At 36.4% G+C, this 18,006-nt stretch overlaps 1 protein-coding gene across 1 annotated transcript in view; it reads left to right on the top strand.

Annotated features, from left to right (window-relative positions):
• The window catches only part of VWA8 (von Willebrand factor A domain containing 8), a 519,173-nt gene that overhangs the window by 444,149 nt on the left and 57,018 nt on the right, over window positions 1-18,006 (top strand). The window contains exon 38 of the mRNA XM_044669384.1: window positions 15,327-15,435. Within this exon, the coding sequence (XP_044525319.1) occupies window positions 15,327-15,435 (109 nt within the window). The remainder of the gene's footprint in view (window positions 1-15,326; window positions 15,436-18,006) is intronic.

Genomic DNA, 18,006 nt, shown 5'->3' with positions numbered 1-18,006 from the left:
CCAGGTTGTCCTTTCTCTACCCCTTTCAAAGGAAAGCCAGTGATATTTAGGTGACTACCCAGCTTTTCTTAACTTTGTGTAATACTTCTTCTTTCTGCTTCCATTTCATTCTCCTTTTCCTGGTCTTATCTGCTTTAATCTCTCACTAAATATTTTCCCTCTCCAGATGCCTGTTTTCCTCAGAAAAATACTGGATCCTAATTTGTAGTATATACATGCTTCAAATGGCTTAGTTGACCCTCATTTATATGAATTCCAGGTGACTCTTTAATTTATTGACCATATAATCAGAAGCCACATGTCAATCAAAGTCCACTGAAGGGAAAATTAAGCAAATATCCTTAAGGTGGATATTTATGGTGCCACCCCCAGCTAACACTCCATCTATTATTAATGGTTTCATCCCTCTTTCTCATTGTATTTTCTTTTAGTTTTTGCTTTTTAGATTTTCCGATAGTTTCTAAAGACTTGTGACTACTTAACTCCAGGCTTAGCCTTACATTTGTGTCCAGTTGGTCTCTGGGATTGAATGGTGAACAGCACTAAAACCTTGGGGAGGAGCACTGATGGGTGTGCATGGCAAACCTCTTAGCAGGCTTAGAGCTATTTTTAAATAAGCATCTGGTCAGTGTATTTGGTAGAGTTTCAGGAGTTCTTTGTGGCTAGTGAGTTAGGGAGAGAATTACAAAATCCCGATTAGATAGTCATACTTTTCTATACTTTGGATCACACCTGTGAATAGTTTGAACTGAGTCATAAACACGTTTTTCTTGAAGGCTTACAAGGTTCAGTAGCATTAGTGACTAATAAATTCACTCATGCACTTGTGAAGATCAGATACTTTAGCAGGTACTAGTAAAAATTCTAGTGGCTCCTTAGGCGCCTCTCACAATATACATACCACGGATGCTCTCTGGAGCCGGGCTAAGGATGAAGTTTCATTTCAAGGAGATATGCAATAGCCAGGAATTATACTTTAGTATATAAGTGGACCTAAAGCTGCTTGAGCATATGAAATTATCATAGAGAACAGTTTATTCAGTGTTAGGAGCTTATGAGAGTGGATTACAAAACAATACATTGGAAGAGAAGATGGGGTTCCTTTTCTTTTTCTCCCCCTATGATCTGTGTTCTTCATATTCCTGAAATTGGCTTTAAAAAGTAAAATTATTTGCTAATTTTATGTAGTCTGTTTTAACATTATTTTAGGCTTGATTTGATGGTTCCTAAAACCCCATCTAGCCATAAATCTATGATTCTTTGTTTCTATTGTTAAAGTGCCTGCCTCTACTTATAGACTATGACTACAAACCAAATGCTGACTACCAAGTATTCACAGAAGAAAATGTAGGTCTCCCTGTTAAAATATGTTCATTTGTCATTCTAACAGAGAGACAAAAAAATTCAGTAATATGCCTTAAAATAACCAAAATGCTTTATCTGGTCATTGCTACTTCCACATAAATTTACTTTTTTTTCCTCTTAAAAATATTTTAGAATTTGTAGAAAGGCAACATGAAGTAATAGAAGCACAGTAGATGGAGTGCCAGCTTTCAAGGAGACTCATCTTTCTGAGTTCAAATTCAGCCTCAGACACTTAATTAGCTGAGTGACCCTGGACAAGTCACTTAACCCTGTTTGCCTCTGTTTCTTCATCTGTAAAATGAGCTAAAGGAGGAAATGGCAGGCCATTCCAGTATCTTTACCAACAAAACCCAAAACAGGGTCAGAGGAGTCTGATATGACTGAACAAGAACAAAACCTGAAGTAATGGAAAGAGAGATATCTTCATACAAGAAAGATAAGTTCAAGTTTAGGCCTCTGATACATACTGGTCGTAACACTGGGCAAGTCACTTACTCCCAGAAACTGTAAGAAGAACAAGTCTTAATCTGCATAGGTAGAAAAAATTTAATTTATAATTTCTTCTAGATCCCTATACCAATGAAAATATTCTAGATGCAGCAGAACAAGGATGAAGTATTTCATCTTCATGAATACCAACTAATATTTTTTAAATATTATTTACCTTTGTCTCAGCTATCTTTATAAAAATCTTGCTCTGATCCTTTATTGTAGTGTGGAAAAAACATTGGGTTTTCAAAAGCTGGGCTAGTAAAGAACAATCTGTGGATGAGTCTATCAAGCGGGTGATCAGTTACTAAAAGGACAAGGGAAGTCAGTTTATGCAAAAAAAAATCAGTCACTTAAATTTTGAAAAAACTTAGATATTCCTACTTTATATTTCATCACTTTTTTATATCTTTCTTATCAACACTCATTAACATTCTGAAGACTTTTTAAATTTAAAAAAAGAAATAAAACATTTAATTCTACTTATAAGGACCAGACTCATCAAATGGCTTATGCTTAATACTATAATGACGCTAGGAATCCAGAATCAATATTCATTCTGCCCATGCCCATCCTACCATACATGCATAGATTCTTCTTCAGCCCCCATAGCAGTAATTAATAATGCTATAACCACATACTATGGTAATCTGTAGCTTTCTAGGCTAGAATTTTAGCTTCTGACACCCATGCCACCCAGAACAGGTCAAGTGGAAAGAACAGAACTAAGTTATTAGACAATAATAGGAGCAAGAAGCACCCCACCAAGAAGCTATTGTTGATTGGAAGCATGATTTCTGTTTAGTTTTTGGTTTGGGGTGTCAGATGTTTTTAAAATTCTGAGCCTAGAAAAATAAAATAAAATTGGCATTTCTACGTACAAAGTGGTATAGAAAAGGTGAATTATACTGGAAACTATCTCTAGTTCAGCTTATTTTTCTTTTTAAGCATTTGATAAATTCAACATGTAGCTACATTCCTTGTCTGTTTCCTTCTGGCCTTCCTTTTATTCTCTTCTGTGCATTTCATTTCTTTTTCAAATTTTATTTTATTTCAGTTAACAAAGATATACCTTCTCTCCTGCTTACTTCATCCCCACTCAGTTGAAAAAGAAGAAAAAACACAAGCCTTGTAAAAATTATGCATAATCAAGCAAAATAAATCTCCACATTGACCATGTCCAAAAAAAAAATCCATCTCAATCTATGTCCTGAGACCACTATCTTTCTTTCATGAGTATATTTCTTCTATGAAATAATAAAAAAATTTTTTTCAATGTCTCTTTTTTCCCTCCTTTTCCTTTTTTTGTAACTTTTTTGCTCTCTCCCATCTGTCCCCAAATAAAAACTAAAACACTGTAATAAGTATGTATAGTAAAACAAAACAAATTTCCACATTAGCTGTATTCAGATAGGTATGTCTCATTCTGTACCTTGAGTACCTAACACCTCAGTCAGGAAATGGATAGTATAATTCTTTATCACTTCACTTCTATTTCTGAAGGAATATGAGTCCCCAGTTCTCTCTGATACAATATTTGACAAAGAAGGAAGGAAAATGGTTGATTTTTTTAAACATTTATAGATGTTTTTTAAATTTCTGCAGAATAACCTTTACCAGGAGTCTTCCTTCCCTATCCCCCACTTGCTAGCTCCATATTATGCATTGTCTTCCCTCATTAGGTTGTGTCTCCTTGAAAGCAGGAACCATCTTTCTTCTTTTGTATTTGTATCCCCAGCTCTTGGGCAGCTAGATGGCACCACAGATTGAGTACCACATTCTGTCAGGAAAACTCATTTTTCCAAGTTCAAATCTGGCCACAGACATTTACTAGCTATGTGACCCTGGGCAAGTCACTTAACCCTGTTTGCTTTTGTTTCCTCATCTGTAAAATGAGGTGGAGAAGAAAATAGCAAACCACTCTATTACTCAGTTATCTTTGCCTGGAAAACCCACATGGGGTGACAAAGCTTCAGACGCAACTGAAATAACTGCACAACAAATCCCCAACACTTAGCAGAGGGCCTGGCACATTGTGAATGCTTAATAAATGTTTATTGACTCACCTTTTAAGAAAAAAATTAAAATACAAAGAAATTTAAAAATTTTGGTATAGTAAAAGTAATGCTAATTACTGTCATTTATGTGAATTATTTACCACTTATGCCTGATTCTCATACAGTACAATGATGTGGATGTCATTAGGTTAACTGTGGTGTAAAGTTTTATTTGAATATAATTGTAACTTCCACCTGTATTGACTTAGTCATCATAGATTCTTCATAGAATCATAGAACTGAAAAGTTGTAAAGAACCTCAGAGTTGATATCATTCAGCCCTCACTCAAAGCCCAAATCCATTCTAAAAAAATCCTAAAAACAAGTACTTTCCAATCTTCTAATTAGAAACCACCAGCTTCATAGAACTCATTATTCTGGAGCAGCCTATTTCCATTGCTGGAAATCTCTAATCACTAGGAAGTTGTTTTGTGTTTTTTTTTCTTGAGATAAAAACTACTTCCTCATACCTTCTGCGTGTTAGTCTTAATTTTGTCTTCTGACACCAGAATCCCTCTTCATGTGAAAACCTATCAGATGATAGCTGTGATTCTCCCTAAGCCTTCTCTTCTCTAAGCTAAATGTCTCCAACCCCACCCCCAAGCCCTCACCATCCTGATTCACTTTCCCAGCCACACTTTGGCTGGTGGCTGGCCATTCTCAGACTAAACTTGGTGCTCCCAAGGTGGTCTGGTGAGAGTGGTCAGGGGGTGTCCCTTCCCTTATTTTGGAGACTGTTTCTGTTAACATAACCCAAATAGCCATTACCCTTTTTAGCTTCCAAATCCTGCTGCTGACTCATCCTTGGGATTTTTGCTGCAATCTCTGGACTCAGGGCTCATGTTGCCAGGACAACCACTTGTTGCTTGTGTACCACAGGCACAACTTGATCAAATTAAAGAATATGTTTACAAAAACTTATTATTACAGCCAAATCAAAGTAATACTAAGTCATTTTTCTCTGCCTCACAGCCCATAGGATTATTGATCTAAACCCAAAACAGACTTCAAAGGCTAATCCAACCCTCTTATCAACAGATGAGGAAACTGAGGAAGTTACGTGACTGGCCCTACAGCCAGATAGGTGGCAATAAATGTGAAAAGCAGGATTTAAACCCAACTTTTCTGACTCAAGAACAAATACTCCTTCAATCCTACCAGAGTACCAGATGAAAAGAATACTCTTTTCTCTATGTGAACCCACAAACCATATTTGTTTGATATACTTTTTGTAGTTACCACACCAAAGGCATATTTTCAGTGTAATATATTAATAGCAATATCATAATAATGCTACTTTATTGATTGGTAGTCTTCTTTTTACATAGTTATGGTTAATTCTCCTAGCATATTTAGACTCAGTTCACACTCAAACACCATTATCTTCTGCTTCTTCTAATAGTATTACTTTTTTTAGTAGTCAGATTTAACAAGCTGGTTTTTTAAGGCACAATAACTAGGTTTTGTGAATTATGTCCAGTGAACATAACTTATTGTTAGAGAAAGCAAACACATTAAACGTCACCAAACAAATCCTCACATATTTTGAAAAAAACAGCTTAAACAATTTAACTGGCTGGAAAATGCGATGCTTCTGAAGGTCCCTTATGTCCAATAATGATAAACAGCCCAAGGGTGTATATACACAGCTTATTCATCACCCACTGCCCCTCTTTCAGGACCAACAGGCGTGCATTGTAGCTACAGTGGATGAGCTTGTCTTTGTGCAGCTAGCATGTCTGTCAGGACACCTCTGAATACAAAAATAGGATTATTGTCCTTTAATTTACTGGACCATTCAGTGTTAACCTTTGAGGGGAAACAAAGACTCTAAAACAAACTGGATAGAATGTATAAGACTCTAACTCTGTGTCTCTGCATTTAATTAACAGTTGTTATTGTTTGACTGTTTGGAATGCTGAATGTGCTAGGATAATATGGGAAGGCAGCAAAGGGTACACATTTCCAGGCCGAGGAGCTGTTATTCTTCCAGTTATTTGCGTATTTTAACAAGTGCTTTTGACACATACCCACACACGATGATAACAATGTTTGCTTTCCCCTGAAGACTTGTTGGTGATTTTATAATTTTTAACATTCTCTTGATTCCAGTTTTTCATATTCCATATTGCCAAAGTCCTAAAACCAGATGTTCTAAAAATCTCTTCAGTTTTTCTGTACAAATTTGACTAGAAAAGGTAAAATGTATAATTGCATTCCACAAAGATTTACTAAGCATTTATCATGTGCAAAAAATTGGATCTTGCCTTCTATTGCTTCACTATATTTGTTATAAATGAGGGTAAAATGAGGGCTGAAGTCTGGGTATATGTTATCCTGTCCTTAAAGAGCTTAAATTCAAATGGGATGGGGTGGGAATATGGAGAGAGAGAGAGAGAGAGAGAGAGAGAGAGAGAGAGAGAGAGAGAGAGAGAGAGAGTGTGTGTGTGTGTGTGTATGGAGGAGGATGAAGAGGAGAGGAGAGAAAGGATCTCTCTAAAACTGGGGAAGGGATATAGCTTACGTTCTAATTATCATAATATTCAATGACCAATACTCACTTCTTTTTGCATATAGGGATATATGTAAGGTATTTATTTTCAGGATCTCATTCATCTTTTTTAACACAACATTTTAATTTATTATTTCTTTTTAATATTATTTCTTTTTAAATTTTAAGTTCAAAATTCTCTCCCCCTCCCACTTCTTCCCACATCTATTGAGAAGGCAAGCAATATGATATCAATTATTCATGTGAAATCAAACAAAATACATTTCCATATTAGCCACATTCCCCCCAAAAAAAAATAAAACAAGAAAAATAAAGAAAGTGAGAAAATCATACTTCAATTTGCACAGAGTTCATCTGTTCTCTCTGCAGGTGGTTAGCATTTTTTCATCATGAGTCCTTTGGGATTCTCTTGGATCATTGTATTGATCAGAGTTACCTCGCCTTTCACAGTAGTAATAAAAGGTTGAAGATAAATGACTATTCATTGTTTATAAACATAATACACAGTCCCCATCAGATCTTAAAGCGGACCACTATATTGCCTCCAAGTAATATAACTGAAATTGCCTTGGCCACCTGTGCCTGCCCATTTCGAGCTCAGAACAAATAGTATGTGAAATTTCTGGACAGAAAGAAAAATGACAAGTCCTCTGATATCTGCACTCCATGCCAGGCCATCTGTCTGAGAAATACCTCCACTGGCACTACCACCAACATGGAAGCCAAATGCCCACCCCTGATTCAGACTAAAAATATCTTAAATTTAACAATAATTTGATAAAGTATCCAAAAATTAATTCTAGAGATAGTTTAATTTAATCCAAAACACCCCCTTAGGCTCCTCCCCTCCCTCCTCCAATTTCCCCAAACATCAACACCAACACACCAGAAAACAAAGACTTCAGGGTGTTTTTCCCCCTTGTGGCATTTTATGAATTCAATTATCCTCCCTCAAGGGACTATAATGCATTCTTCTAAATTGTTGGGAAGGAATATATTTGCCAAAGGGCTTTCATACCCACTTTAGCACATATCTTGCATAAATTGACAATGATTCATAAAAGGTGTTAGGAAGGTTAGCATATATTAACCCAGGACTGATATTAGAACCAATACCAGGAAAATGCTTTAAATAATTGGAGTAAACATGTTTGAGGGAGGGGGCAGAAGTGTGCTGTACAAGGCTACTGATTATTCAGAAAACCAAAAAGTTTCTTACAGTTGCCCTACAAATCCAGGGAGAAGCACTTAGAATTCATTTCCTGAAAGTGGTTAGTCCCATCTGGAAAGAGACTAAGAAAGCTTTTCCAAGTACTGAAGTGTAAAGCTGCTGTATTCACTTAAAGGGATCAAAGAAGTTCTCCAAACCATGGACAATCTTGGGCTCAAAAAACTTTTAGGCTCACATGGTGCCACATGCCAAGACACTAAATGTGCTTCCCAGAGCAGGCCCACATTCACTTCCTTTTAGGTGAAGTGCAATGTATACTGAGCATTTGTTGCTCACTTTTCTATGAATTTAAATAGGAAAAATATGGATCTTGTAAATTACAACTCATAAAAATTTCCCCATATAATGAGACAGGGTAGAACAATAGAAGGCAACAAAAGGAGCAAATGACTCACTGAGTCTCTGAAATTCCAGTCAGTGGTTCAAATAACTGCAGGCTTCACCACCTCAATCAAATTCAGGATTCATCAAGAAGATGATATGCAAGATTCTGGATGTAATCCTGAGGGTTGAGCCAAATCATGGGTGTATTAGCAATACAAGCACACCGTTATTCATCCAGTTGTATCCAGCTGGATTCTTAATGAAGCAGGACTTAAGATGGCTAGATATTGGGAGCCATTGCTTATCTGAAGAGTACTACTTCCACCAAGAAAAAAGGAATGTTTCATCTTTTTTCACTCAGAAATGGACAATAATAACTACATATATAATGCTTTAAAGTTTGCAAAGAGTTTCCCTTACAATGACAAGCTTTTGAGGCAGGTGGTACAACTATGAGGGCCCCGTTTTTATAGATAAGACCTGGGAGCTGAAAGTTTGGCTGGGTTAACATAGCTAGAAAGTATGGGAGGTCACACTGGAACCCAGAGCTCCTACCTAAAAGTCCACTGTTCTAGCCACTATGCTAAGCTTAAAGTAAGATCAACACAGCGATTCTACTTGTTCATATCAACCAATTCTAATTGTTTTCCTGAGAGGCAAGCAATTGTGTTCTGAACATTTTTGTTCTGGAAGACTTTAGCTTCTACAAAAATAACACTGCTGCTATACATAAGGCCATATGTGCAATTTGCCTGGCCACAGTATTTATATTCATGCTTGGCAGGCTATTTTGACAAATTATTTAATGAATTTTTAGCATTGCATCTTCACCCCTTTGTCCATATTCATTGCTTTCAGGCATTAAGGATAAGTGAGATCCTAAGAAAATGGGATGGAGGGAAATACACAGTAATAACTATGAATGGGAATGGGATGAGCTCACCCATAAAATGCAAGCAGAGAGCAGAATGGATTAGAAACTAGAATCCAACAATATGCAATTTACAAGAGACACATTTGAAACAGAAAGACAGAATTAAAATAAAGGATTAGAACAGAATCTACTACACTTCAGCTAAAGTTAAAAAGGCAGGGGTAGCAATCATGATCTCAGACAAAGCAAAAGAAAAAATAGACCTAATTAAAAGAGCTAATCAGAGAAACTACATTATGCTAAAAGGTACCATAGACAATGAAGTAATATTATACTTTTTTTTGTTAGCAGTTTTTCTGTTAAAGGTCCCTTTTCTCAAATATATTCAGAGTATAGAACTGAGTCAAATTTATAAAAAATAAGAGCCATTCCCCATTTGATAAATGGTCAAAGGGTATAAATAAGCAGTTTTCAGAAGAAGAAATCAAAGCTATCTTTAGTTGTATGAAAAGATGTTCTAAATCATTATTGATTAGAGAAATACAAATTTAAACAACTCTGAGGTACCAACTCACACCTATCAGAAATGACAAATGCTAGAGAGGATAAGGGAAAAATAGGTACATTAATGAACTGTTGGTGGAGTAATGAACTGGTCCTACCATTCTAGAGAACAATTTGAAACTAGGTCCAAAGGGCTATAAGCCTGTGCCTACCCTTTGACTCAGTAATATCATTACTAAATCTATATTTCAAAAAGGTCAAAAAAAGGAAAAGGATATATACAGACAAAAATATTTATAGCAGCTCTTTTTGTGGTTGCAAAGAATTGGAAATTGAAGGGATCCTTATAAATTAGAGAATGTTTAAATAAGTTGTGGTATATGATTGTGGAGTATAGAGTAACTATCATCATATAAGAAATGATGAGGAGGTGGTTTTAGAAAAATGTGGCAAGGACTAAATGAACTGATGAAAAATGAAGTGAGAAGGACCATAAGATTGCTGTGCATGGTAAGAGCAACATTGTAACAAGGGGGAAAAACACCCTGAAGTCTTTGTTTTCTGGTGTGTTGGTGTTGATGTTTGGGGAAATTGGAGGAGGGAGGGGAGGAGCCTAAGGGGGTGTTTTGGATTAAATTAAACTATCTCTAGAATTAATTTTTGGATACTTTATCAAATTATTGTTAAATTTAAGATATTTTTAGTCTGAATCAGGGGTGGGCATTTGGCTTCCATGTTGGTGGTAGTGCCAGTGGAGGTATTTCTCAGACAGATGGCCTGGCATGGAGTGCAGATATCAGAGGACTTGTCATTTTTCTTTCTGTCCAGAAATTTCACATACTATTTGTTCTGAGCTCGAAATGGGCAGGCACAGGTGGCCAAGGCAATTTCAGTTATATTACTTGGAGGCAATATAGTGGTCCGCTTTAAGATCTGATGGGGACTGTGTATTATGTTTATAAACAATGAATAGTCATTTATCTTCAACCTTTTATTATTACTTTTTTTAGTAGTCAGATTTAACAAGCTGGTTTTTTAAGGCACAATAACTAGGTTTTGTGAATTATGTCCAGTGAACATAACTTATTGTTAGAGAAAGCAAACACATTAAACGTCATTCTTTTCAGGTGTGACTATGAAGTACAGTCTACTTTTTAAAAAATAAACATACTTAGATTTATATATCTAAAGGAGTGTTATTCTTCAGATAACTTGTTGCTCAAAATATTTTTGGAACCCTTTTGGAAGCACCTTATGAGCCAGTTTTTAAAAGAAAGAAATCCCACACATGTGTACTCATGTATGCGTGCACATACACACACACACACACACACACACACACACACACACACACAACCACAAAACCAGTCTAAATAAATGCTGCAGGCTGATTAGGCTAGAACTTTTCCCCTGGGAAGAAGTAGTAAGAAGGAACATTAGACAAAAATACTGGGAATGACTGATGTCACTGATGATGAGGTTTAATACTACTTATCCAAGCAATTCTGCCAAATTTGAATATATGATGGGTATATTCAAAGTCAACTTGGTTCTGCTTATTCTAAATGGATACATTTTATAAAGATGCCATCCATCTTGGCCTTTACTCACCTGAATATAATAGTGTTGGCCCTAATGACTTCGAGCCACTCCAAATCAGCTTGTAGTCCTGGACATGGCAAGTTCCTGAGTTGCCAGTATATGTGTACAGTTTCATTTCACAGTGCTAGAATGTGATTGAGAATCAGAGTGGCAGGGAAGCAGAGCACATGTCTCTGAAATCTTTTTTCATTGAAGTATATCACCATTTTTTGCTATTGGTAAACCCCATAGTTTAAAAGGAATCAGAGTCTATATTTCTGTTCACTGGAAATACTAAACCAAATTTGCAAAATAGAAAATAGCATATTACTGATATTAATCACTATCTTAATTTTCATATTGGGTGCCAAAAAGCTTTTGAAGCTTTAGGCAATTTCCTAAAAATCAAATCTACCCCCAGAAGATGATATCAATCAGCAACCATTTTTAAACACCAAATGTTTGCTTGATACTGGTGGTATCAAAAAAAAAAAAAAAAAGCGAAAATTTCTGCCATCCAAGGACTTAACTTTCCATCATGGGAAACACTATTTATATAGATAAGTAAATACAAAATATTTACAAAGTCAATACAAGGTCATTTTAAAGGAAGGGCCTTAGGAAAGTCCTGATGCTTGGAAAGAGAGGCAGAGGTTAAGAGGGATTGTAGCCCATGCCTGAGGGACAGTCTGAGCAAATGCCCAGATAAGGACAACAGAACGCCCTGTATAAGAAACAGGGGGGAAGCCAGTTGGTTTAGAAGATCATAGAGTGCTTGAAAGGGGATAATGTGTAATAAACATGGAAAGGTAGACTGGAGCTATTGTGAATGGCTTTCAATGCCAAAGGATTTTTTTTGTTTGATCTTAGAGGCAGTAAAGAGCCATTGGAGCTTCCTGACTAGGAGAATTAATTGATATGGTCATACCTATGCTTTTTTAATCTCAATTTGGTACCCATGTAGAAGAAATTAGAGGCAGGAAGAATAATTAGACAACAGGGGAGTAGAGGGGGATGATAAGGGACTAAATGAGTATGATGGCCATATGATTAGAAAGGAAGAAATGCAAGAGAAACTATGGAGGGACAATCAACAAGAGTTACTAATTGATTCAATATAGGGGTTGACAGATAGTGAGAAGTTGAGGATGACTTCAGAGTTGTCAACTGGGTAACCAAATAGATGGGTGATGTCTTCATAGAAATAAGAAAGTTAGGAAAAGGAGATAGATTTTGCTCATCAGTTAGCAAGCACTAAAGATGGCTAAAAGAATGTGCTGTATATCCTGAAAATATTTTTAAAAGAGACATTTCAAAAATAATTTTTAGCAATGATAACTTCACCAGAACGTTTCCAAAATGTGTCTAATTTGAACAATGATAATAATTTGGATGTTTTAAAAAATAGTTCTATTACATCATAGACAAACTCATGAACAGACCAAAATTGTATCCCAACATCAAATTATCTTCATATATATATTTTTTTTGCTTTAGGCTGGGGATGAGGTTCTGAATTTGAGAGGGAAATGAATAAATACAGGATACAACAAACCACAAAACAATGCCTAAAGATGAAGTAATCTGATTGTTATGAACATTCTTGAAGTAATTCTTTTGTTATTCTGGTAAAGTGGATAAATAGGATACTTCTTTACTTGATAGATATGAAAAGGGCAACAAGTGTTTGGGAATAAATATTTTGAATGTTTATTTATTACAGAAATGTTTCAAAATGTTCCACAATAGATGTATTCATCTATTCACTGATAGGCAGATATTTGATGGTCTTTAAATAATGCATGGGAGAAGAGATTTTCACCCTTCCCATGACAGTTTTCAAAAACAGTGTTTTTGTAGAAATCTCATCTAAGGTTAAGTTCAGGCCATAGAAGAGTAACAGAGTCATGAATAATTTTATATAAATTCTGACAAAAACTTGCCAGTACCACAGAAGCTTTTGGCAAAAAAGTTCAATAAATTGTATGTAGTTTGTTTACATTATCAGAAATTATAAAGTGTATTCACTTCAATATAGGAGAAGAAGACATGGATCCAGTCATAAGAATCTAAATTATTGCAAAAACTTCAGATATTCTCTATGCAAATTCCTGTACCAAACATGACAAATTAGTATATAAGAGAAAATAATAGCTAACGCTTTAAGGTTTGCAAAGCACTTCACAAAACTTTATCATTTGATCCTCAAAATAGCCCTGAGAAGTAGGTACTGTTATTATCATCTCTATTTTACAATGGAGGAAACTAAGTCATGAAAACTTAAGTGTTTAAGTGACTTGCCTAGGGTTACACAGCTAATTAATGACTGGTTTTGAACCCAAATCTTTCTGATTGAAGTTGGGAAGTCTTGTAAAGGGTTTGGATAGTTGTATAAGCAAATGTCAAAGAGAAGTAATGACATTGTCAAATGGAATATATTATAAAAAATAAAGTAATCTGCGTGGGTCTTGAGGCAATTTGGGTGTGAGGAAGGTTAAATGGGGATATAGGTGATTATAAGGTGATTGTAGAGGATTGAAGGTAAGGGAAGGTATATAGGAAATAAGAGAAATGGGGTATGTAGGAGAGGGCATCTCAAACAGGTTTATTCACAGAGGCTAGAGACAGAGGATATTGGGGAAATAGGCTGGACCCTTCAAGCAGAGAAGGTATCCCTATGATGTAAAGGAGTTGGGCCAGTCAGAAATGTTTTAACTCAGGCTGGAGTGCTTCTTTTGTCAGTTTTCAAAGTTCCTTGAGGGAGAAGTTGAAGGGCTCCTCCCTGTCAGTGAAACTGATAGTAGGAGGAAGTCTCACTAGGTACTTCCTCCCAAGATGGATGCCCTCAGTTCCCCTCAAGAAATAAAAAAAAAATGATTCCTTCTCTCTTTAGCCCTTGCCTTAATCTTTGATATAATGATTCACCAGATACTTTGAGTTAGTAATAAGGGAATTTATTAATCTCAGATTAATCAGAGGGAAAGAGGTTCAGGGCTTTCCAACTGCTGCTAGGGAGAGGAGTGATGGTGGGGAATGGGTCGCAGAGAGGTTTAGACTGAGAGAGCCTGCTTTCCCAGTCAGGAAAATTTGACTGCCTTTTAGTAAAGTCTTCATCAAATCACTAAAACTAGGGGTAACTTATTTGAGGATACTCTATTTGTCTATAAAAACTAAACCCACAATGTCCAATCACCAAGCCCTCCCTTCCACCCAGGGCCCAAAGGAAATTCAGGGGAATGGGAGGGATGTAGGTGGAGAGATCAGGGAGAGGTCCAGAGAAATGAGATAGGTCTAAATTTCCCCAAGACAAAATAAGCACAGGCCAAGGCCGAAGCAATTAGACCAAAGCCAAGCCGAAAGGCCAAAGCCAACAGGCTAAGCCAAAGCAAAAGCCTCCAGCCACAGCAAAAGCCAGAAGGCAAAAGCCCCGTCAGTTAGAACTTCACCTCTATTTATAGCTTCAAATTCTAACTGACTTTCTGAAGATTCTAAGATCTTTAACTGACTTTTTGTGACCATTTGAAATTACAGAAGCAAAAAGTTTCTGTTACAAATAATGTCATTGGGAATAAAAATTGGTCCAGCCATTCTGGAAAATAATCTGGAACTATGCCAAAAAAGTCACTAAACTCTGCATATCTTTGGACCCAGCAATACCACTATTAGACCTGTACCTTAGTAAGATCAAAGAAAGAGAAACAGGAACCATGTATACAAAAATATTTATAACAGCTCTTTTTGTTGTGGCAAAGAAATAAAAACTAAGGGGTTGTCCATCACCTGGGGAATGGCTAAACAAATTATGTAAATAAATGTAATGAAATGTTGCACTTTGAGAATTTGTGAAAGGGATGATTTCAGAGAAACTTTGGAAGAGTTGTATGAATTGAGGCAGTGAAATGAGCAAAGAACTAGAAGTTTATTACAATGTACAATTACATTGTAAATAAAAACAACTTTGAAAAACTTAATAACTCTGATCAAGTCAGTGATGATCTATGATTTCAGAAGACTAGAACTACTGACAGAGAAATGATGGATTCAAGATACAGAATGAGATGGGGGGGAGGGAGTTTTGAACATCAACAATAAGGGAATTTGTTTTGTTTGATTCTGTATATTCATTACAAGTGTTTGGTTTTTCTTGTTTTTCTTTTCAATTAGGCAGAGTAGGAGATATAAAAATAAATGCTTGTTAATTAAAAATAAGACAAAATTTTAAAACTAATATAAAATCTTATCCTTCTAAAAATATCTATTCTCAGGAGCAAAGGATGCATTAAAAATCTAACCCTCTGCTATTTGGGGGCATTTTCTCCCTAACATTTAACTGCTCTTGTTGAACGAAAGAATATTAACACTGTCTCAATCCTTTTATTTTTTTTTTAGATAACCATCGACAGGGATAGTTTTGAAGATGTAAGCTCCCCCAAACATGGAAAAGAGGACCCAGAGAATGAACCCCATGTAGGGGGCAATACTTGGGCTGGTGGAACAGGTTGGTATTCTTTACCTTATGAAGACATTATAATACATAATAAATTCTGTATAATCTCTGAAACCTCATGATTATCTAAGCCTAGAATCCCTTTTCTAATTTCATAACGTAAAAGTTGGCTTGTTTCATTCTTCTTGCTCCCTCCCCCCCCAGGCTCTTTTTTAGTTCTGGCAGAGTGCCAGAAATCTGTAGAGAATTTGTCTGTTGCCCAGGTGAGGGAAGAATGATGGCCCCAGCTTGAATTTGATGGCTCTAGCCCATTCCTTCCTCTTGGCTGCCTTGCCAGTCCATTGTTTCCCATCACAACCGTCTTCCTCTTTCCTTTGTGGCAGCTGTAGTAGCTCCATCTGCTCTGACTCAGGAATATAGCCAGAATGTATACTTACTGTCTGATCTTATCACAGCCTGTGAGGAATGTGAGAGCACCATTCATCCTTCACCTCCCCTCAGTCCAAATAAGTGAACACTGTTTCTTGCCCTAGACATCTCAAGAGGAAATGAGCTTCACCTTGGGGCAGTGTGCTATCTAGCAGGTCTGAGGACATCTTGCCTACTCTGTTTATTTGTGAAATTTTGGCTTTAAAGTTGGGATAATTTTAGAAATGTACTTTAATTTGAAAATTAGTGTCAAACTGGCAAGACTTAATCCATGTGGAATGCATTGTAGAAGAAAGTGGAACAGATGTAGATTTCTCATAATTAAGCTACTTTACCACAAAAATTCTAGGATCTCCTCTTTATTGAAAGTTGTTCATTTCTGAAGTCTCCATTTCTACCACCTAGAGGGTAAGGGATGAACAAGCCCTGTTTTTGGTAGACTCGCAGCGCTTTGTTTTTACTCTAGCGAGTCTTTCTTTCCTTTAATCTTTGTTTTCCTCTTCCATCATCCTTGCCAGGAATCTTCTGATTTGACCTCACCTCTTACCTTCCAAACTCTTCGGTTTCTTTTACATTGTTATGGCCCTTCCCCTGTTCTGGTCGTTTTTGGACTGATCTCCTGTCCTTATTGTCTTTGTCTATGCAGAAAAGTCCCAAAGGTCCAATTCAGTTCAATTTAACAAGCATTTATTAAACCCCAACTATATACTTTCAAGGTGGATTTATAAACAACAACAAAAATAATCCCTGCCTTCAAGAAGTCTACATTTCCAGACAATGAGAAATTTGGACATTTGTACTAGCTGTCAAGAAACAGAGAACTGGGTGTGTTATGTTCTCCACCCAAAACTCCATGAGTCAGAGGTCACAGAGAAATCTCTCATCTCATCTCTCCTGCCGCCAGGAAATATTGATGTTTCCAGTGCATCCTGTGACCCGAATCTAGCCATCAGTCATAGCATCCCCAGAATAGCTCTAGGTCCTTCCAGCAGTCTCAGAGATAATCCTAGAGCCCCATATATTTTCAGCCTCATTCATCATCTTATCACATCTATGAATAAATAATTTTAAGAGAACATTTCAAGAGATAGTTTATTTCACTTTGCTGTAGTAACAGTCATATTCCTTATTTGCCTCTACACTGTGCACACAAATAAGACCCCAAAGTACATGAATATTTCAGGTGGCATTTCCCAAGTCAGCAAAAAAATACTAGGATCAAGAGGTCTAAAGTAGCTTATTAAAAACCTGTGTTCAGAAGATTTCTCAAAAGGACCCTAATGGGGAATGAACCTAAAATATTATTATGAAAGGCAATTCCACTTAGGTTCCTGTATTCTATTTACTAAGCCTACTCCTGTTGTTTGGGGGAGCCATTAAGATGATCATCCTGGGTGACTTATTTAGTTTCTCAAAGCCTCAGTTTCTTCATCTATAAAATAGAGTAGCCCCTACCTCCACAGGGTTGTTGTGAGGATCAGATGAAAGAGTATATGTGAAACACTTTGCAAACTTTCAAGTGTTATGTAAATACTAATTGTTGTTATTTTTATTATTATTATCAAGAAAGTATAGCATAGTTTGAGCAGAGACTAAAAATTTTAAATACCTTCACTTGGAAGAGAAGAGAGGTAATCCTTTCAATGTTGGATTCTCTCTGAATCTAGGGTTGTTCATCCTATAGAAGAAAGGACTTGGATTTTATCTATCTTTAGATATTTGGAGGATTGCCATGTGAAAGAAGTATTAAACTTGTTTTGCATGGACCCCAAAAGCCAACTGGGATCAATGTATAGAAGTTGCATAGAAACAAGTTGGAGTCTTTCCTAACTAAACCCTAAAAGTTACAATGATCTGCCCTGTACATGGAGGGGGTTCCCTCTCTGTGGAAGTCTTCAAGTGGACGCTTGTAGAAGCGAGGCTTCTGTATTGAGCTAGACCTCAGAGGTCCCCTCCCACCCTGAGATTATATCATGCTAAGATTCTAAGTGCTATGTGGATTTATGGGAGAAAAAAAAAGCCTTTTGGACATTTCCTTGAGGCTTGTTCGTTTTTAGATTATAATAAAACAACTATACAGACATGTTGGGAGAAAACTTTTAAAGCTAGTAAGAACTAAATATATTTGTCTAGTGGATAATGCTATAGGTTAAGATTCTGGAGACCCAGCTTTGCCCTTTGCTCACCTCTGAT

The sequence above is a fragment of the Gracilinanus agilis genome, chromosome 3 (genome assembly GCF_016433145.1).
Source record: "Gracilinanus agilis isolate LMUSP501 chromosome 3, AgileGrace, whole genome shotgun sequence".
In the NCBI taxonomy this organism is placed as follows: domain Eukaryota; kingdom Metazoa; phylum Chordata; class Mammalia; order Didelphimorphia; family Didelphidae; genus Gracilinanus; species Gracilinanus agilis.
The sequence above is the reverse complement of the archived record's forward strand: the minus strand, read 5'-3'. Positions and strand labels throughout refer to the sequence as shown.